Source organism: Gadus chalcogrammus, chromosome 1 (assembly GCF_026213295.1).
Source record: "Gadus chalcogrammus isolate NIFS_2021 chromosome 1, NIFS_Gcha_1.0, whole genome shotgun sequence".
NCBI classification, from domain to species: domain Eukaryota; kingdom Metazoa; phylum Chordata; class Actinopteri; order Gadiformes; family Gadidae; genus Gadus; species Gadus chalcogrammus.
Window position 1 is genome coordinate 1,350,880 of NC_079412.1, and position 18,656 is coordinate 1,369,535.

Sequence of the window (18,656 nt, forward strand, 5' to 3'; positions counted from 1 at the left end):
ATGCTCCTCCATTTCATGCTCCTCCACTTCCTCAAGCTCCTCCGTTTCCTAATTCCCTATCTCCTGATGCTCCTCCATCCCAGCCAAGGCAACGCGCCTGGAGGCTCAATAAAGCTGCCCAGGAGGATGAGGAGCTTACGTCAAGGGGGGATCCGGCACGGAAGAGGCTGAGAAAAGAAAACTACCACTATACCTGCAAGGGGTGCGGTCAGGCCAAAAATAAAGTCACTGGACACACCCAGCTGAAGGGGCGGTGGTATTGTCCTGCCTCAGGAATGATCCTGGAAGAGTGGAGGAATAGTGTGTAGTTGCTGTCTTTCTGTCTGTCTGTCTCTCTGTTGTTTGTCTCTGTCTCTCTGTCTGTCTCTCTGTTGTTCGTCTCTGTCGTTAAAATAAGGTTTAATAATTGTATTTGAGCGAAGAACAGCCTTCACGTCTTTATTTAATTTCCTCTTGAATACCAGGACAGTGAGTGTCATCCATAATTGAATGTGATTGTTAAAACTAAAGCCAGTCAGAATCAGAATAAGCTTTATTGCCAGGAAGGTTTGCATCAACCAGGAATTCTTTGTGGGTAAGTTGGTGCAGAACATGTAATTGCACAACAAACTCAAGTCAAAATAAGATAAATAAGACATATAGTATAACCATATATAAAAAGAAAGAATGTACAGAAAGTGTATGTGCAATGTGTAAAGATAATTGTGTGTTACTGTAACACAAGGGCTTTTTATGTTAATTAAGTGTGTAGTGGAGTAAGTGTCCGTGTGTGTATCTGGGGGGGGGGGGGGGGGGACACGTGACTCGAGAACAAGCGAAGATGCAAGTGATATCGCCAGAGCCCAGGTTCGAATCCTGCAAAAGACATGAAAATTAAAGTGATGATACTGTGTGTAAACAATGTTGAAAAGATAAGAGAGGTGATAAAAAATGATATAGTGCACGTTTTCCTCCTTTTTTCTCCTTTTCTTTTTCTCTCTTTCCCCCCTCTTTCCTCTCTCTTTTTCTCTTTTCCCCTGGCCGGGCAGTCCCTTTTGCCCCATCTTTGCAATTAAGCTGTGATGGCCGGACTGCCTAACAGTTCCTAACAAAGTCCTAACAAAGTCCTAACAAGTCCTTTCAGTTCCTAACAAAGTCCTAACAAGTCCTAACAAAGTCCTAACAGTTCCTAACAAGTCCTAACAAAGTCCTAACAAAGTCCTAACAAGTCCTAACACAGGCTCCAAACCAGTGGGGCAAAAGAGCCAATCAGATCCCGAGAAATCTCTGGGTCGACGCACAGTACGTTACAGGTCCCATTCAACACCTTCGGACGACTACAGTGTTATCTTTCTCCGAAACCTTTGACGTTAATTTATCAGGTATCCACAAGTTTCCTGGGGCGGTTGCTGGGGAAACGTTTGTGGGCCACACTTCCGGTCGCCCACTACGCGTCGCGCCACAGCTGTGTTTTTACCTGATCAGCTGGCAGGCTATTCACATCACTCGCTCTGTCACTGAATAAACTGATGGCTTTAAAAAGCTCGGGAACGACGTGTGCCGTTCGAGGATGTACTAACAACCAGACGAAACTAAATAATTGGTTGAAATCGGAGTGTTTTGACCACAAGCCGAAAAATAAAGTGTTCGTGCCCGAAATGGTACAGCTTCCATCGACTGCCCAATGATGAAGAGGCTAAAAGAAATTGGCTGAAGAACCTGAACTTAAAACAACCTCCGAAATGTTGTTATGTCTGTTCGTTTCATTTTGTGGACAAAGCGCCAACGGAAGAAAACCCTTACCCAATGCTTTATCTGGGTTATGAGAAGCCACCTGAGAAGAAACGCCGAAGAGTCGTCAGGATGAGTGTTGACAGTCAAGTCGCAACAACAACAGGTATGCTAAATTTGATATCGACGCATTTTTTTTTTTATGTAACATTACGGTAGCATACAGTATACTCTATTTACGTTGGTTAAGTCAATGGTGTATCCTCACTTTCATCCTGAAGCCATCAGTTTATTCAGTGACCGAGCGAGTGATGTGAATAGCCTGCCAGCTGATCAGGTAAAAACACAGCTGTGGCGCGACGCGTAGTGGGCGACCGGAAGTGTGGCCCACAAACGTTTCCCCAGCAACTGCCCCAGGAAACTTGTGGATACGTTTAGCGATTTACAGGAAGGTTGATGAAAAATACATCATAAGTAAGTACTAAAATGAACGTATGCATGCTTGAAAGTGTCTTTATTAGTGGTGTTTGTGTGATATGCGAGTAGTCCGTACGCGTTACGAATGCTTCAAAAATGTTTCCCAAACAATGTTAATGGAAGGGATCTCTGCTGTTATCTATCCCGTATATATGCTATGATTAAACAGGGAAATCGGGAAATCGCTGCTTTTACTATACTGTACATGCATTATGTCAGGGGTATGCATATTCTACTATTTCTGAAATCTTGATCGGACTATAAACCGTGCGTTTTTTCTCCATTTTTCGAATCTGCGGTTTATATAACGGTGCGGCTAATCGATGGATTTTTACAGCTAACGGCCACTCGGAAAATTAGTATTCGAATCAGTAAGCCTACACATCATTCCATTGAGCTGCTGCGGTTTATACTCCGGTGCGCCTTATAGTGCGGAAAATACGGTATATAGTTGTACTTGAATGATCCGTGATGAAGTAGTCTAGGCCAGGATATTTACAGCTTTTGCCTAATAACAGCTGTTTTTCATGTCCTTATCTTTAGAAATGACGAAGACTGGGAAACCAGACTCACACTGGGCAGGTGTGATGACCCTCTATGCTCAGGGGAAATATACATTTTCCGGGCGGTAATACAGCGTATTAATGCTTGTCCCTTGACCCCCGTGTTCAATCAAACTCCCCGCAAATATGATATTTTTGGGAAAAATATCAACTGTGAGTGCGGATATCATGAGGTAGGTGGTATTATACAACAATTGAGTTATATGGAATGTTTCATTTATTTCAGATTTGACTGAACAGACATCCCATGAATTGTAATATCCCAGGACATTCCCAGTCTGACTTTTCAATACAATAATCTGGTGTTTTAAGGTTAATTAGTTGACAGTAGAATTGTCGTATAAAAGGAATATATGCTTATGTACTCGGCCTCCGGCCTTGTGGCTACGGCCAAACAACACCCGGTGGTATATCCATTACAAACACCACTCATGCTATATTGCTTTTTTTTATCTGTGATACAAATGTACTGGTAAAAGGTTGTATTTGATGTCAGTGTCTAACAGTGTGAGTATATAATTATTTGGATGAAGACTACTGTCTGGCTTAAGGGAAATGTACTGTAAATGTAAACCCAGTTTTGTTCTCCCCAGTCACCAGAGAAGGCTGGGGCAGCATCAGCCAGTTCAGGTCAGCTAAGTGCCCCGGGGGCAAGTGCTGCAGCAGGAAGAGCTTCTGAGGAACCAGCCAGTGCAGCGGCAGAGGGGAGGGCTCCTGGTAAACTGGCCAGCACAAGTGCAGCAGCTGTAGGTCAGGAAAACCCAGCTCTCTGCAGGATTGTCACGTGCTCGCTGTGTACTAAGGAGGTGATGGGTGAGGACTACACGCAGCACCTGTCAGACTACCACGTCCAGGAGCGATGTGAGCAGTGTGGCGCAACGGCCTGGGGACTCGTTGGATTGTCGGAGCACATTGAGAGTGCTCACCATTTGAGCTGTCCAACAGAGCCAATAGATGTTCCGGCTCCAACAGAACTATACACAACACCGGCGCCACAGCAACACAGCAACCCACCAGTTGTTCCCGTCCCTGCTCCTGTCCCTCCCATAGCCCAAGAGACGTCACCGGCGGCACCACAACAACAAACACTAACTCTGCGGCCTCCTCAAGTGAACTGGCTGAGTTTTCTGCCGAAGCAGTTCTTAAAAGTCATAAATCAGGCTGACCGGGAGTGGATCGCACACATCCTATGTGACCGAACAGGACAGCTAAAACAAAAGCTCACTCAGAACTGGCACCATCCTCCAAGCCCCACCTGATCCACCTCACCTCCAGATCCACTACACTACTTTAGGCAGCGGATGTTCCTGTGGGCTCCAATGAGGATGTGGAGCATCCCTCTTAAATGCACATCGTGTAAAAGGAAGATGCACCACTCTGGCATTTACACAAAAGTGAGAGAGGTGATAGATGTGGACTCCAGATATTATCTGGTAGGTGGAGACTACCCAAGGTGCAGCAAATGCATGATCCCTGTCTGCCCTTGGAGTAGTGAGATCTTGCAGCAGCTGGATCCCTCCCACCGTAACAAGTTTACGACACAGCAGGCACTGGACAGGAAGTGTGTCACAATGTTGCGACCACGCACGGTAGGGAACAGCTCCAGCTACTCGCAACAGGTCTTGCAGGAGGTGCACAGCGAGGAGTGGGCGAGGCGTACTATCGACTACCTCACTGATTGTGAGGTCCATAAAAAGTCGTGCGTCCTCACCCAGTCCGAACCTGTATATCAACAGCCACCCACCTTCAGTCGTCTGCCCCTGGCTCAGTGGTTTGAAACCGTCCACACGAATGAGGTTCTTGGCCACCTGGAGGAGTTGAAAGGTGTTATAACATCAACTTATGGCAGAATCCTAAAGCTGGACTCCACCAAGAAGGTAAAAGATAACTGATGTAAATTTGTTCTCATTCGTGTTTATTAGTATGTCCAATGATTTTCTAATGTCTTCTGTAGATCACTAAAAAGCTGGCAGGTGGCATTGAGAACACGGCCACGTGGATGAGCAACATCGGCAACGAACTTGGCCAAGTTCTCAACTCAGTGCTGACCACTGGTGAGGGGGCTGGCCTTGATGACCTGTGCCAAGGCGTTGTCCGGAGGTACAGGGATGCTGGTGAGCCAGAGCCAGATGCCATATATGTGGACAGGGACTGCTGCAGTTTCTTATGAATTTGGGATGTTTCTTATTAATTTGTTGTTTGATGAATAGTTTTAGCAGTATATTAATGAAATTGGCAATGTGTTGACTGGAAACAATCTGAATTACATGTATTTATGGCGTGTTGTTTATTATAGGGGAGAGCCCAGTTCTCACTTGGTTTCGTCCATGGACCTTCACAGTGAGACTTGATGTGTTTCATTTCATGAGGCGTTTCACCAATGGCCTGACCACTGAGCACCATCCACTATATGGCACATTCTGCTCAAAACTTTCCAGCTTCATTTTCAAATGGGACAAAGCAGACATTGAAAAGTTGCAGCAGGCCAAGAGGGCAGAGCTGGTGAAAAAACACCCGGGTCACAATCCTACCCACAGCCAGGTGTTGGCGAGCATCACATCCAGCGAACTGGCTAAGCACTGCCGCAGGAAAACGTGAGGGGTTGAGGAGACTCGCGCCCTCATCCAACAACTGTTGGACTCCATGTGGGACCTCACAGACACCACAGGGTTATCGCTCATTAACAAGGAGAGCATGTCTCGTGTGTGGGAGATGCAGCAGAAGCACTTGCCCTGCATCCAAGATCCAACTGGTGTACAGTTGTACATCAACACCGGATCAAAGTTGGAGAAGGGGGATAAAGCACTTGACGTCCTGAGATGTGCCAGAGGGTCCTCCTCTCTCGAGAGCTTTCATAAGCATCAATGCTGTTTCATCCCAGGCGAGTTGAAACACTTAACATTTAAAATACTTTGTTAATGTATTAAGATGTGATTAAGCTGTGTCTTATGTATTAAAATCTGCATTTATTATTACACTAATGTCCATGTTGCAATGTATTTTGAATGTTATATCTCCCTTGTGAGTCGCTTTGGATAAAAGCGTTGAATGACTAAGGCCCAATCCCATTTCTACCCCTTACCCTTACCCCTCCCCCTTGTTTTGAAGGGATAAGGGGGAGGGGGAAGGGGAAGGGTTAGGGGTAGGGGGTAGAAATGGGATTGGGCCTTAATGTAAATGCAAGTTGTTTTAACATTCTTTTTTTTTCGTTTTCATTAATACCTTTTTCTTGCCAGGGTGGAGATGTAATGCTCTGCACACGCAAATGTATATGCTGGAGGGGTTGTCCAGATGGAACATCAATCGGGCCCAGCAGGCTCTGAATATGAGTGTCACGTCACAAACTTGAATTTATGATGTTCGTCTGATGTCCAGTGTGAACGCCCTCAGCAACAGAGTCCTGGGAAGTGCACTTCTCAAGAGTTTACACCCCCGGGTAAACCTACCGGTAAGATTCTCATGGCAACAAAAGAACAGATGCTGAACAATATTCTATTAATGCCAAACTGCCAGATCATGATGGTTACACTCACTCTTTCTACTTCAATCTTATTTTTCCTGGTGACTACTTATGGCAGGTGAGCTTATTGCGGTGGAGTATTTGCTGGCCCAGTCCAACAGAGGAGATCTGCTGAGTGCGCCTGACGCAATTGGCGCCAACCTGCCAGAGGGGCCGGAGGAAGTTCAGGAGGATGAGTTTCCGGATGAGACAATACCTCAGGCCACTGATATTCTTTTCCCGTCTTCTTCTCAGGTAATGATGTGATAGCCCTTTGATAATCTATCAGAACATCCTCCTCATCGTTACCCGCTTATCCGGGGTCGGGTCGCGACCTATCTATCAGAACATTTTCACTGTAAATCTAATTTGATAAGGGTAATTCCTTTGTGTTACATGGTTACAACAAAGTTCACCTCACTGTACTCTCATTCACTTCTTTCAAATAATACCCTTTAGGAACCTACGGCTGAAAGTGAAGGTGCATCTCGGAGTCCTGTCAGCTCCCCATTTGAGGACAGTGGGCCATCACTTCAACTCCGGTAAAGTAGCTAATGTCTGACCATTAGAAATGCTTATTCCTTCAGTGTTTCTCTTAATTTAGCTATACAAACTTCATATGACAGGATAGTCGGTGTGATCCCAGAGGCATTCCCGGATGGGAGGCAGTCGATGCCTTGGCAGGGTACCTTGTCAGCCTCAACCGGACGATAACTGCTCTTTCGAACCAAGAAATAGCAGATATACTGAGGTTGTACTCCAGCCTGGATGGAATCGACAAGTACCCAAACAAAGTACTCCCTAAAAAATAAGAAGACGACCTTGCCAGGGCCATGGAGAGCTTCTCGGAAACGCAGTGGCTCTGCTCCAGGCCAACAAGCAGCCGAGAGGTACCTGCAAACAATCAGCTTCAAGTATATGTGTGTAGCTGTGTGTTCATGTGTAATTAACTGCATACACATACACTTTAATGGTGTGTGTGTATATATACATTTAATATACTTGTAATATATGTGTGTAAAAGTGTGTTTGTACATTTGTATGTAACATACAGGGGTATATATATATATATATATATATATATATATATATATCTATAAATATAAATATAAATATACACACACACACCCACAAAACAAACACACACATTGTGTGTTTACAGTACACACACAATGTTGGTTATATCATCTTGTCTTTTCGCAGATTGTTCATGGTTCATGGCCAGGCTGCCCATAGACCATATTATACCAGGGTCTCTGAGTGTGTTGCACTGAAGCTTTTCAAGGAGTTCAAGGAAGGCAGAAATAGACCAAAAGACCCTAAGGGGAGGACATTTGCAATTCCTCAGGCTATTGTCATGACGTATGGTCATATTAAACAATTAATTGAGGATTGCCAACAAATCCTGCAAAGCACCAACCTGGTACTGGTGACCATAAATAATGCAACAGTCTCTTCTTGGTGAGTTCATTTTTACTGCTTCATATATTCCCTTCAAAAGGACTTATAAATTCATAGGCACATGCATTCAAAACGTATAATGACGTTTGAAAAACTCTGATGACGTGTGAAAAACTCTGATCCCCCCCCCCAAATAGGCTGCAGGATCGGCAGAAGAGGGCCGACCGCGATTCTCTGCTTCAAGGGGTGGAGCTTCCTCAGCAGGTCCACGTGGCCGAGGAATCCCTCCTGGAGGCCCTGGACCTACCATCTGAGCCTGTTCCACATGGGCATGCAGATCTGGAGTTTCGAGGAACCTGACAACCGTGAGGGTGAGGCGGTGATTCGGCGACGCCGACGCAAAACTCAGGTTTCCAGCGAAGACGCTGGAGGAGATGATGCTTTGACTGTTCCTTTCCCCTCTTCATCTGACCTAGCCTATTGTGAGCAGCGTCAACACCCAGCCCCTGTGTCTCAATCACAGAGCTGGTACCCATACCAACCACCTTCAGCTCCAGCGTCTCAATCTCGTGGCTGGTCCCCATACCAGCTGCCTCCAACACCGGAGTCTCAGTATCAGGCCTGGGCCTCTTACCAACGGCCTCCAGCCTCTCACTCTCAGGGCTGGTCGGGGCCCTCATACCAGCCGCCGCCACCACCACCAGCAGCCCACTTTCAGAGCTGGTCCTCAAACCTGCCGCCACCACCACCTCCAGCAGCTCACTCTCAGGGCTCTTACCAGCTGCCACCAGTGCCAGATTCTCCACCTCAGGACGGACCTTCTAACCAGCCAGATCCAGCGTCTCACAATCGCTACCGGGAATGGAGGTTACAAAAGGCAGCCTTTGAGGATCAGGAGCGAGCGATGAGGGGTGAGCCCCCGAAGAAGCGTCAAAGTAAGGAAAGCTACCACTACCAATGCAAAATGTGTGGTAAGGCGAAAAGCAAACTTACTGGCCACACACAGCTACGGGGGAAATGGTACTGTCCAGCATCTGGAAAGACCATTGAAGAGTGGAAAAGCTCCTTGTAAAAATGTAAGCAATGTGTACATTTGTTTTTAAGATATTTCTATTGGTGTTAAATCATTTGTTTTAAGTGTTAAATCATTTGTACAAAAAAGTTCAAACAGTTGCAAGTTCACAACATTTGTATAGATTGTTAAATTCTGCAACTCTAATAAAACAACAAAAAAAAAAACTCTTGTGGTGTAACAGCAACACAGCCATCCTTTGGGTGGAAGATTCCAGGTGCGAATCCTGGCAAGAGTGTGCAATTTGTTGTATATTAATTAAAAAATGATAGTAGAGTGTCAATAATAATGGAATAATAATATAATAAATAAATACCTAATATAACAATAATAGGAAAACAAGTAATGATTTTTGTGATATAACATCTAACAGCTTAAGACTTTAAGCTGAATTTTTCTGATATTTCTATGTATTTTCTCCTTTTCCCCCTTTCTCCTTTCATTTTTTTTCTTTCCCCCTTTCTCCTCTTTCATTTCATTTCTTTCCGCCACCTCTAGCAGTCCCTTTTGCCCCATCTTCAGTCCCTTTTGCCCCATCTTGGACTTTGTTAGGAACTGTTAGGACTTGTTAGGACTTTGTTAGGACTTGTTAGGACTTTGTTAGGAACTGTTAGGACTTGTTAGGACTTTGTTAGGAACTGTTAGGCAGTCCATTCAGTGACAAGTACGGCCATCACAGCACATTTGACATGTACCCAAATGGCAATTTATTCAAAAGGAGTCCCAAGGGACCTGGGATAGATTAAAGTGGCCCTTGTTACACATTGAAACAGCTGTTTCCAGCTTCAAACTTCATTTTTGTTTGTCAAATTTACAAGACGTAAGCAATTATGATACAAATTTTCCATAACTGGATTAGTTTCTAATAAGATGCCCCTGGTAGAATTTGAACCCGCCCGGATCGAAACCGTTGGATTTTGGATGTAAATTCATTACCCCTCTCTCATCATAAGACCTTGATGAATGAAACAAAGGGAATATCTGTTAGTCAAGTTGGATTGGCCTTCAGGAATGGCTAGGGCTTGTCGATTGGTTGATCTAGTCAAAAATCTCAGCAGACAAGTATATGTGATGTATTTGAGCTTTCGCTATTCCCACTGAGTTTTCGAGTCTAATGCCTTAAACACTGCTTCATAACACATTCATATTTTTGGTGTAAACCCGGATTTTATTGGCAAAAGATTCCTAATTACATGCAGTGAACAAAGACGGTCCTCAATACCCAGTATAACAAGTGTTTTAACAATCTTCATAGCGGAGGTTCAAATGAATAGGAATGAATCCACAACTTTAAATTTCTCCTTTGAGATGATCAAATGAGGACTGATTGGTTCCATTAAATTGTTTAGCTGTGAGCAGGATTCGAACCTGCGTGGGGAAACCCCATTGGATATCGAGTCCAACGCCTTAACCTCACTTCCATCGCAGCACCAATAGATATAAACCAATGGGAAATTTTCAGAACCGTCCCAGATGACAAACGTTGAAAATATAGAAGTTCTTAAACACACAATATAAAACATCAGTTCTAACATCTTCATAGAGGTTTATCAAATTGAAACTACAAATTCATTATCATCCTTTCTTTCCTTGACCTAATTAAATGAGCACTCTTTGATTGATTTAGAGTTGACAGCTGTGTGAAAGACGTGACCAGTTTCGGCGATAAGAGCATTGGATTTTGACTTCATCTTCTTACCCTCCTAGCTTGGGCAGATGTCATGTCAAGAAACTCAACACTCAACACGGAATATTAACATACAACGCTCTGAGCAGGATTCGTACCTACGCGGGTAGTACCGTTTGGATTTCGAGTCCAACGCCTTAACCTCACCGGCCATCACAGCACCATCAGATGTGAACCAATGGGAAATTTTCGAAACCGTCCCAGATGACCAACGTTGAAAATATAGACGTTCTTAAACACACAATTAAAGATCAGTTCTAACATCTTCATAGAGGTTTATCAAATTGAAACCACAAATTCATTATCATCCTCTCTTTCCTTGTCCTAATTAAATGAGCACTCTTTGATTGATTTAGAGTTGACAGCTGTGAGCAAGATTTGAACATTTTCAGCGATAACAGCGTTGGATTTTGACTACATCTTCTTACCCACTTAGCTTGGGCAGATCTCCTCATGTCAAGAAACTGAAAACTCAACATTGAATATTAACATACAGCGCTGTGAGCAGGTGTTCTATTTCATGTAGGCTACACCGTCTAGGCTTCGCCTTATGGGCTTGTCCCGTGCGTGCGACTGCGCGCGCTGAAAATTCTAACTATGCACCTATCAGCGTCACATTTATATAACGCGGTGTATACCGTCGCTCATCCTCCCTTTTCTTTCAGCACCTGTGCTTATCAGCGATAAGGATTGAGATACTACCAGAAGAAGATGACTTCTACAACAGAACAACGGATCTCCCAAGCCGGTGGCAGCGGCTCGGGAGAGGCCTCGGACAAACGGCCCTTTTCAGGGCCACCTGAGAGCGCTCCTGGGGCTAGGTCCTTCTCAGGTCTCCTATGCGCCTCCTGTCCCGCCTCCCTGGCACCGGGTGACGGGCACGTGGCGTGTTTTCGGTGCCTTGGCGCCGACCACGCCGCGGCTGCTATGGCGCCCTCCGTCTCCTGTGTCGCCTGCCGGAAGCTGCCTGAAGAGGGGGTCCTCTCCAGGCATCTCTACTTCTCCCCTGCGGTGGACCTGGCTGACACCATTGACCTGTTCAGGGCCAGCCCTGACTACCACGATGGCGTCATCGACGCCGACGACGACGCCGTTTCCATGGACGACGACTCGGCGTCCGGTGTTTCCCGCTCCCGGGTTTCAACCGCCACCGCCGTGGAACGCGAGAGACCGCGCCGGATGGCCAATCTCTTCGGGGAGATCATGGGTGATCCCTCGCCTGGAGCCCCCCCTGGCAGCGCTTCTCCGTCCGGGCGCCGGATGCCGCCCTAACGAAAAGCCGCTGCCCCCCGACCGCCTCCAGAAGCAGATTGTCGGCCTAACGGACAGGGTGTTCGTTTGTGCCTCTCAATCCGCGGCGGCGGTCAACAACATCGCCCTGCTCTCCTCCGCCATGATCTCCTTGTCGGCTGACAGGGAGGCCTACGGCCCGGAGGAAGCCGCAAGATGGCTGGCGGTTTCCCGCTTTTCCAGCGCCATCCTCCAGCTATGCCAGCCGATAGCCGTTTCGGCCGGCCGGCATATGGCGTGGGCGACAATGATTCAATGAGACTCTCCCACACTGCGGTGCCGGAACGGGAGCGGGCCAGCCTGGTCCAGGGTCCACTAGCGCCGGATGGCCTATTTGGTCCCCGGTTCTCCGAGGTTCTCGCGCACCAGCAGTCTGTCCGTGAGAATCGTTCCCGGTTCGGGGCGATTCTCACGGGCTCCTCCCACCAGCAGGCCGGGAGGAAGCGGGGTCCAGGCCGGTCCCAGCGGACCGCCTCCGACTCCAGCCCCGGTGCCGCAGCAGCAGCAGCCGCAGCCGCCGCCACCGCAGACGGGTAGAGCAGTGCCACGGACCGGAGAGTTCCGGAAGCTGGCGCCGACTTTTTCCTTCCCAAATAATAATAAAGAAAAAAGTAAAGACCGTTCGGCCGAACGGCAGTACATGGTACCTAAAGAGCGATATTCCTTAGGCCACCTGCGTCATACGCTTGTGGTGCGTTCCTCCATGTTGCCTCTTTCCCCCCCTCAGCCCGATGGCTGTAGGGTGGCGGTCGGACGGCGGACAGGCCGTGCGCACCCCCACTCTCAAACTGCCGGTGTTCTGGGACTCAACGGCTGCTGTATGGTTCGCTATAGTGGAGGCACATTTCAATAAAAGCGACGTTACCGACGACGACGACCGGTACAACCATGCTGTGGCTATGTTGGGCAGCTCCACCGCAGCGCGTGTGGTGGGGTTTCTCTCCGCCCCCCCGACGACAAACAAATAAGAGCGCCTCAAGGCCCTGATCCTGGAGACATTTGAGCTTTCCACCGCAGAGAGGGTGCGCCGCTTATTTGACGTGTCGGACTTGGGTGATGAGAGGCCCTCTGCACGTATGGAGAGGATGCTAAACCTGCTCGGTGCAGAAGACCCCATGATCCTCTTCACGGAGCTGTTTATGCGCACGCTGCCAGCTCAGGTCAGGATGGCGCTGGCTAACACCACCATCGTTGGACCCCGCGCCCTGGCCAGGGAGGTGGACCGGTTTGTCTTGGCCATGCCTCAACGGCCCCCCGACCTGCTTGCTCCCGCGGCTGCCCCGCCACCGTACCGTCGCAGGAGGGTGAAGGACGACGCCGGACCCTCTGGCCGGCAGGGTAACGCTGCGGGCCATTGTTTCTACCACGCCAATTTTGGCGCCAAGGCCAAACGTTGCCGCTCGCCCTGCTCCTTTGGACGGACGGGAAACGGCAGGGCCGGCGCTCAGTAGTAGCCCTGAGCGCTGGTGTCACCAACAGGCTGCTCTTCATCCAGGACACCGTCTCCGGTCGCAGATTCCTCTGTGACACAGGTGCCCAGTGGAGCATCATTCCGTCAGGGGGATCGGAGGTGGCGAAGGGGGAGCACGGCCCGCAGTTGGTAGGTGCGGACGGCACGCCTATCCATTCCTATGGTACTAGAGCGGTGGACGTGTGCTTCGGAGGGCAACGTTTTACCTGGGATTTTGTCGTCGCAGCTGTTACATTTCCCCTCCTTGGCGCAGATTTTCTGTGCGCCCATAACCTGTTAGTGGACGTGGGGAACAGGCGCCTGGTGAACTCAGACTTTCGCTTCCTTCGCCTGTATGCAGGGGGAGGCGGTCTACAACGGGTTGTCCAACACGCTCGCTGAAAGTGACCAGTACCTTCGGCTGCTGGCAGAATTCCCTCTGCTTCCCCCTCCCCTCGAAGGTGGAAGCTGTTGCAGCCTTCCCACGCCCCTGCACGGTCAGCGAGCTCAAGGGGTTCATCGGGATGGTGACCTTCTACTACCGTTTCCTCCACCACATAGCTCACATCCGGGAGCCGCTGGATGTGAGCTATCCTGCAGCCGAGGCCCAGAAGGGCAAGGCTCTGAAGCAACAGGTTGACTGGACGGCGGAACGTGTCAAGGCCTTCCAGGACACCAAGGCGGCCCTGGCCCGCGCGGCCATGTTGGCCCACCCCTCACCCTCTGCGCCCACTGCTCTCACCACGGACGCGTCAGACTTTGCCGTGGGCGCAGTGTATGAGCAGTGGGTTGGGGATGCCTGGCAGCCACTCGCATTCTTCAGCCGCCAGCTGTCTCCCAGAGAGCGTAAGTACAGCACCTTCGACAGGGAGCTCCTCGGGCTGTGGCTCGCGGTCAGACACATCCGTTTTTTATTGGAAGGCCGTGAGTTTACTACCTACGTGGACCACAAGCCGCTCACACACGCCATGTCCAAGACAGCGGAGCCGTGGTCCGACCGCCAGCAGCGCCAACTCTCCTACATCTCCGAGTTCACCACAGACATCCAGCACGTGGCTGGGAAGTCCAACGTGGTCGCGGATTGTCTCTCCAGGGCGGTGGTCGGTGCAGTCCAGCTGAACCTGGACTACTCCCGCATGGCTGTGGATCAGGCCGCCGACCCCTCCGTCCAAGCTCTGAGGTCGTCGGACACGGGGCTGCGTCTGGAGGAGGTGCTCTTCAGTGATGCAGGGGCCAAGCTCCTGTGCAACGTTTCCACGGGTCAGCCAAGGCCTGTAGTCCCCGCCAACTGGAGACGCCCCGTCTTCGAGGCGGTACACAGCTTGTCTCACCCAGGTCGGAAACCGTCCTCGCGGCTGGTGTCAGAGAAGTTTGTCTGGCACGGACTCAAGAGAGATGTGAGGGCCTGGGTCGACACTTGTACTGCCTGTCAACGCACCAAGATGCATCGCCATGTCAAGGCCCCCCTGGAACACTTCTCGGTGCCAGAGCGGAGGTTCAACCATGTCAACGTGGACCTGGTGGGCCCCCAACCCCCCTCGCATGGCTTCACTTACCTCTTCACCATGGTGGACAGGACGACGCGCTGGCCAGAGGCAGTCCCGCTCTCCTCAACGACAGCCCCCGACCTGGCCCGGGCGTTCATCGCGGTGTGGGTCTCCCGCTACGGCACTCCTGCTGACCTCTCCTCTGACCGTGGCCCGCAGTTTACTTCGGGGCTGTGGGCGGCAGTGGCAGAGAATCTGGGGGTCAAGCTCCACCGCACTACCGCCTACCACCCGCAGGCTAACAGACTTGTTGAACGCTATCATCGCTCCATGAAGGCCGCCCTTCGAGCCAGCCTCACGGACAGCAACTGGCTCGACAAACTGCCGTGGGTCATGCTGGGGCTCAGGACAGCGCCCAAGGAGGACCTCCGGTCGTCGTCGGCCGAGCTGGTGTTCGGACAGCCGCTGCGGGTCCCTGGTGACTGAATCCCCAAGTCGACGGAGCCCGGGTCCGCCTCCGCTCAGCGCGCCTCCCTGCTGGACGGCGCCAGGACCTTCGCCCCGGTCCCAACCACGCAGCATGGCGTCCCTGCTTCGCGGGTGCCCCCGGAGCTGCAGTCTGCGGGTTATGTTTTCATTCGCCACGACGGCCACAGAGCTCCGCTACGACCTCCCTATGACGGACCCTTCCGTGTCATCGAGGCAGGAGCCAAGAGCTTCATGGTTGACATGGGGGGTAAGCCTGAGTGTGTGTCTGTTGATCGCCTCAAACCGGCTCACTTGGACCTTGAACTTCCCCCAGATTTGGCTCTGCCACCGCGCAGGGGCCGCCCTCCTGTCCTGCCCCCCCCCCTGAAAAACAGGCTAGGGAGGTTTTTCTATTGGCTCGCCAATTGTCAGGTGGCTTTGTTTGCCAGTGTGGCACTCTCGCCGTTTTCTTCTAATAAGAAACGGCCGAGAGAGTCCCCTTATTGGAGAGCCGGATTCTGTGGCTCTGCCCCCGGTAGTAGCGGACCTAATGGAAACCGTGTTGCTCTGGTTTTTCTTTTCCTTTTCATGGGTTCCATGAAGCACGGATTAGAGCCGGAGTCTTAACAGACTCACTTTTTTCTCCCTTGATCATTGCCTTGCTTGATCTAGGAGGAATTCGTTTTTTATTAAGCTGTTGTGTTTTACACTTCCTTGGCTTTTTTAAGTCTTAATGTGTTCTGGTGACTTAGGTCGTTTTGACTGGGGTCCAGCAGGAGTACATTGATCGGGCTCCGCTCGCAGCTCCACCTCAGCCCATAAGGCGAAGCCTAGACGGCGTAGCCTACATGAAATAGAACGATAGTTATGTTATTATAACTCTAGTTCTATGATTGTAGGCGTAGCCGTCTAGTTTCCCACCTGCTGTACCCTCCAAATGCTGAAAGAAAAGCGTGGAGGATGAGGGACGGTATACACCGCGTTATATAGACACGATACCGTAGCCCATAAGACGAAGCCTAGACGGCTACGCCTACAATCATAGAACTAGAGTTATAATAACACAACTATCGTTTCTGCCCTCTCTAGGGTGCGCGCCTGCTGCTGTCTAGAGTAGGCGTGGCCTATATGACGTAGTACATGCTCTGCTGGCTATGAACCGAGAGCCTGCCTCCGGCTTCCTCTTATGGTTTGATGCTGCCATCTTGTGGCCATGAGCAGTTATTACAGCTTATTTGTTTGGTCCTTCTTTCCTTGTGGCTATGTGCAGTTATTATAGCTTTCGTGCTTATTTTCATGATAGGTACGGGCGAGCGGACGACTGGACGCCCGGAGGTGGCTCACATGTGATTTGCTAGTAACCTCTTCATATGAGCCGGCCTCGTGTTATACAGGGCCTGATGACAGCGAACGGTAGCATCGTCTACACCAGTGGTTTTCAAACTGTGGGGCGTTCTTCAGGGGGGGCGCGACGTGAGAAAAAAATAAACCCGAAGAAAAACCTGAAAGTCGATGATTCAAATCATCAATCGCACTTCAACTGTAGAAGTAACCTAACTAAATAAATTTTCAACCGTTTATCTTCGTGCAAACCATTTAACCAATCTACACACTTGTATCTTCAATAATATCCAAACAGAATTTCGATATCATTTAAAATGTCTTCAGAACCACCGTTTTAGTTTCATACCGCTTCGTTTTCAGCTGTTTTCATTGAAGACGTCTGCCCATTCTGATACACCTACTTCTAGACATCGTAATAACTCATTCATTTTTCAACCGTTTACCATCGTTCAAACCATTGAACAAATCTACACACTTGTATCTTCAATACTATCCAAACGGAATTTTGATAGCATTTATACTTTTTTCAGAATCACAGTTTTAGTTTCAAACCGGCATCGTTTTCAGTTGCTTATAATGATTTAGGTCACCATAGCAACGCCGGTAAACAAACCCCGCCGAATAGTCGAATCTCTGGACTGAAAAAGCAGATCTGATTCGACTCTGAAAATTCAGAGTCGGGGACCCTGAAGGAATCTGTGTAAACTGTTTACACAGATTAAGATGTTCAAATGTATTTAAAAAAGGTTAAGCTAAAACATGCTTAGATAAAGTTGTTAAATTTTGTTAAGAAATGTGTTTAAAAACGCACAAAGATGTTGTAATGTTTCAGAAATATGTTTAAAATGTTTAAAAAATATGTTTAAAAAATGTTTCAAATGTTTAAAAAATATGTTTCAAATGTTTTAAAATTATGATCAGAGATGTTTAAAATGTGTAAAATAATTAAGATAGCTTTCAAAACACAGGTCTTTAGAAAAAAAAAATTTGGGGGGGGGGGCTCAGCTGAATTTTTTTCTCTGAGGGGGGGCTCACTCTCTCACACTTTGAAAACCCCTGGTCTACACCACTGTCCAAAACCCCCACGTGCATGCGGCGCACGTGGGGGTTGCTGAAAAAAGTGAAGATTTCAGAAAATGCTGAAAGTGTAGGACTTTGTGTCACACATACGTAGAGGTATTTGGTGTGTTTTTTATGTTTAAACCTATTTTTGTGCCTTTTTGGATCTATGGTTGATGATTGCATGAAATATTATTATTAGTATTTTTTTTTTTGGTTACTGATTTCCTGATGATTGCATGACGTATTTTTGATTATTAATTCAGTGATGATTGTGTGACTAGTGATTTATTGATGATTGCATGACATGGTGATTGTATGTCTACTGCTTAGTTGTTGAATGAGGCTTGTAGCCCACTGTGTATTCCATGTGACCCACCGACCTGCTTGATTTGTGCACGTTGGTTGGTTGTGTTGATGATTGTTGCATGGTGATGTAGCCATGAGATTTTTACGTTTCGCTTTATATTTTATACTTTTATACATTTTATACTTTGATAGTGCTTGTAGGATGGTCATCTGAGATGACGAAGGAGGGATTTGTGACATAATTCACACATTCATACCAACAGGCCACATATGCCCTTACCAATTAAAGAGGCTTCTTTCTCAGGGAGGGAGGGAGGGAGGGATCCTGAGCCTAGCGAGGCGTCCAGCTCATACAGGAAGCCATTCATCATGTGTCAATTCTAGAGATCCGAGCGGTCAAGTTGTTTGAGAGACCGAGACGCTCAAGGCCACAAAAACAAGTGTAATTCCCGCACATAGCCACAAGAGGTCAGCAACAAGCCACAAACGAAGTTGCAATGCCAACACATAGCCGCAAGAGATCAGCATAGAGTACACATACGGGTATCCAGGAGGCGGGAGTTCAGCACCATGCCCAAGCCAATCAGAGCACATAACTGAGTCCACGCCTGCCCAGTATTAAAGTCACAACACATAGCCCAGGGGGGCAGAACGCTTCAGGTAACGCATCCATCAGATGCCCTACTATCTCCACGCATGCCTATACAATTACCCTCCTTTTGCTTCATAGAGACTAGTCCAAACCTTTACCAGATTAAAATGAGTTACAAGCGATCCTGACTCGGCGACCTACTTCCAAAAAGAACACAGCACTATCATATGAGTCTGTACGTAGCTCAT

At 48.4% G+C, this 18,656-nt stretch overlaps 2 protein-coding genes across 5 annotated transcripts; both read left to right on the plus strand.

The window, feature by feature from the left end:
- Positions 1–1,372: 1,372 nt before the first annotated feature.
- Positions 1,373–5,625, plus strand: LOC130391786 (uncharacterized). 2 transcript variants are annotated; one of them, XM_056602099.1, is made up of 5 exons: positions 1,373–2,184; positions 2,731–2,923; positions 3,344–4,627; positions 4,705–4,864; positions 5,047–5,625. In XM_056602099.1, the coding sequence occupies exons 3-5, from the start codon at positions 4,052–4,054 to the stop codon at positions 5,346–5,348; spliced, it is 1,038 nt and encodes a 345-aa protein (XP_056458074.1). In that variant the 5' UTR covers positions 1,373–2,184; positions 2,731–2,923; positions 3,344–4,051; the 3' UTR covers positions 5,349–5,625. The 2 variants fall into 2 exon arrangements, with proteins under 2 accessions (XP_056458074.1, XP_056458150.1); XM_056602175.1 differs by having other exon boundaries at positions 4,705–4,804.
- Positions 5,626–5,989: 364 nt separating this feature from the next.
- Positions 5,990–8,869, plus strand: LOC130391915 (actin nucleation-promoting factor WASL-like). 3 transcript variants are annotated; one of them, XM_056602456.1, is made up of 7 exons: positions 5,990–6,198; positions 6,329–6,504; positions 6,709–6,791; positions 6,876–7,139; positions 7,453–7,710; positions 7,848–8,021; positions 8,127–8,869. In XM_056602456.1, the coding sequence occupies exons 5-7, from the start codon at positions 7,692–7,694 to the stop codon at positions 8,720–8,722; spliced, it is 789 nt and encodes a 262-aa protein (XP_056458431.1). In that variant the 5' UTR covers positions 5,990–6,198; positions 6,329–6,504; positions 6,709–6,791; positions 6,876–7,139; positions 7,453–7,691; the 3' UTR covers positions 8,723–8,869. The 3 variants fall into 3 exon arrangements, with proteins under 3 accessions (XP_056458431.1, XP_056458271.1, XP_056458352.1); XM_056602296.1 differs by having other exon boundaries at positions 7,848–8,869; XM_056602377.1 differs by having other exon boundaries at positions 6,188–6,504; positions 7,848–8,869.
- The last annotated feature ends 9,787 nt before the right edge of the window (positions 8,870–18,656 follow it).

What these genes read in the sequence shown, in the direction of transcription:
- LOC130391786 (XM_056602099.1), top strand. Translation starts at nt 4,052, where the DNA reads ATGTTCCTGTGGGCTCCAATGAGGATGTGGAGCATCCCTCTTAAATGC. An exon ending in AGCTGGACTCCACCAAGAAG is followed by an intron (nt 4,628 to 4,704) that starts GTAAAAGATAAC and finishes TGTCTTCTGTAG; the next exon opens with ATCACTAAAAAGCTGGCAGG. An exon ending in CCGGAGGTACAGGGATGCTG is followed by an intron (nt 4,865 to 5,046) that starts GTGAGCCAGAGC and finishes TGTTTATTATAG; the next exon opens with GGGAGAGCCCAGTTCTCACT.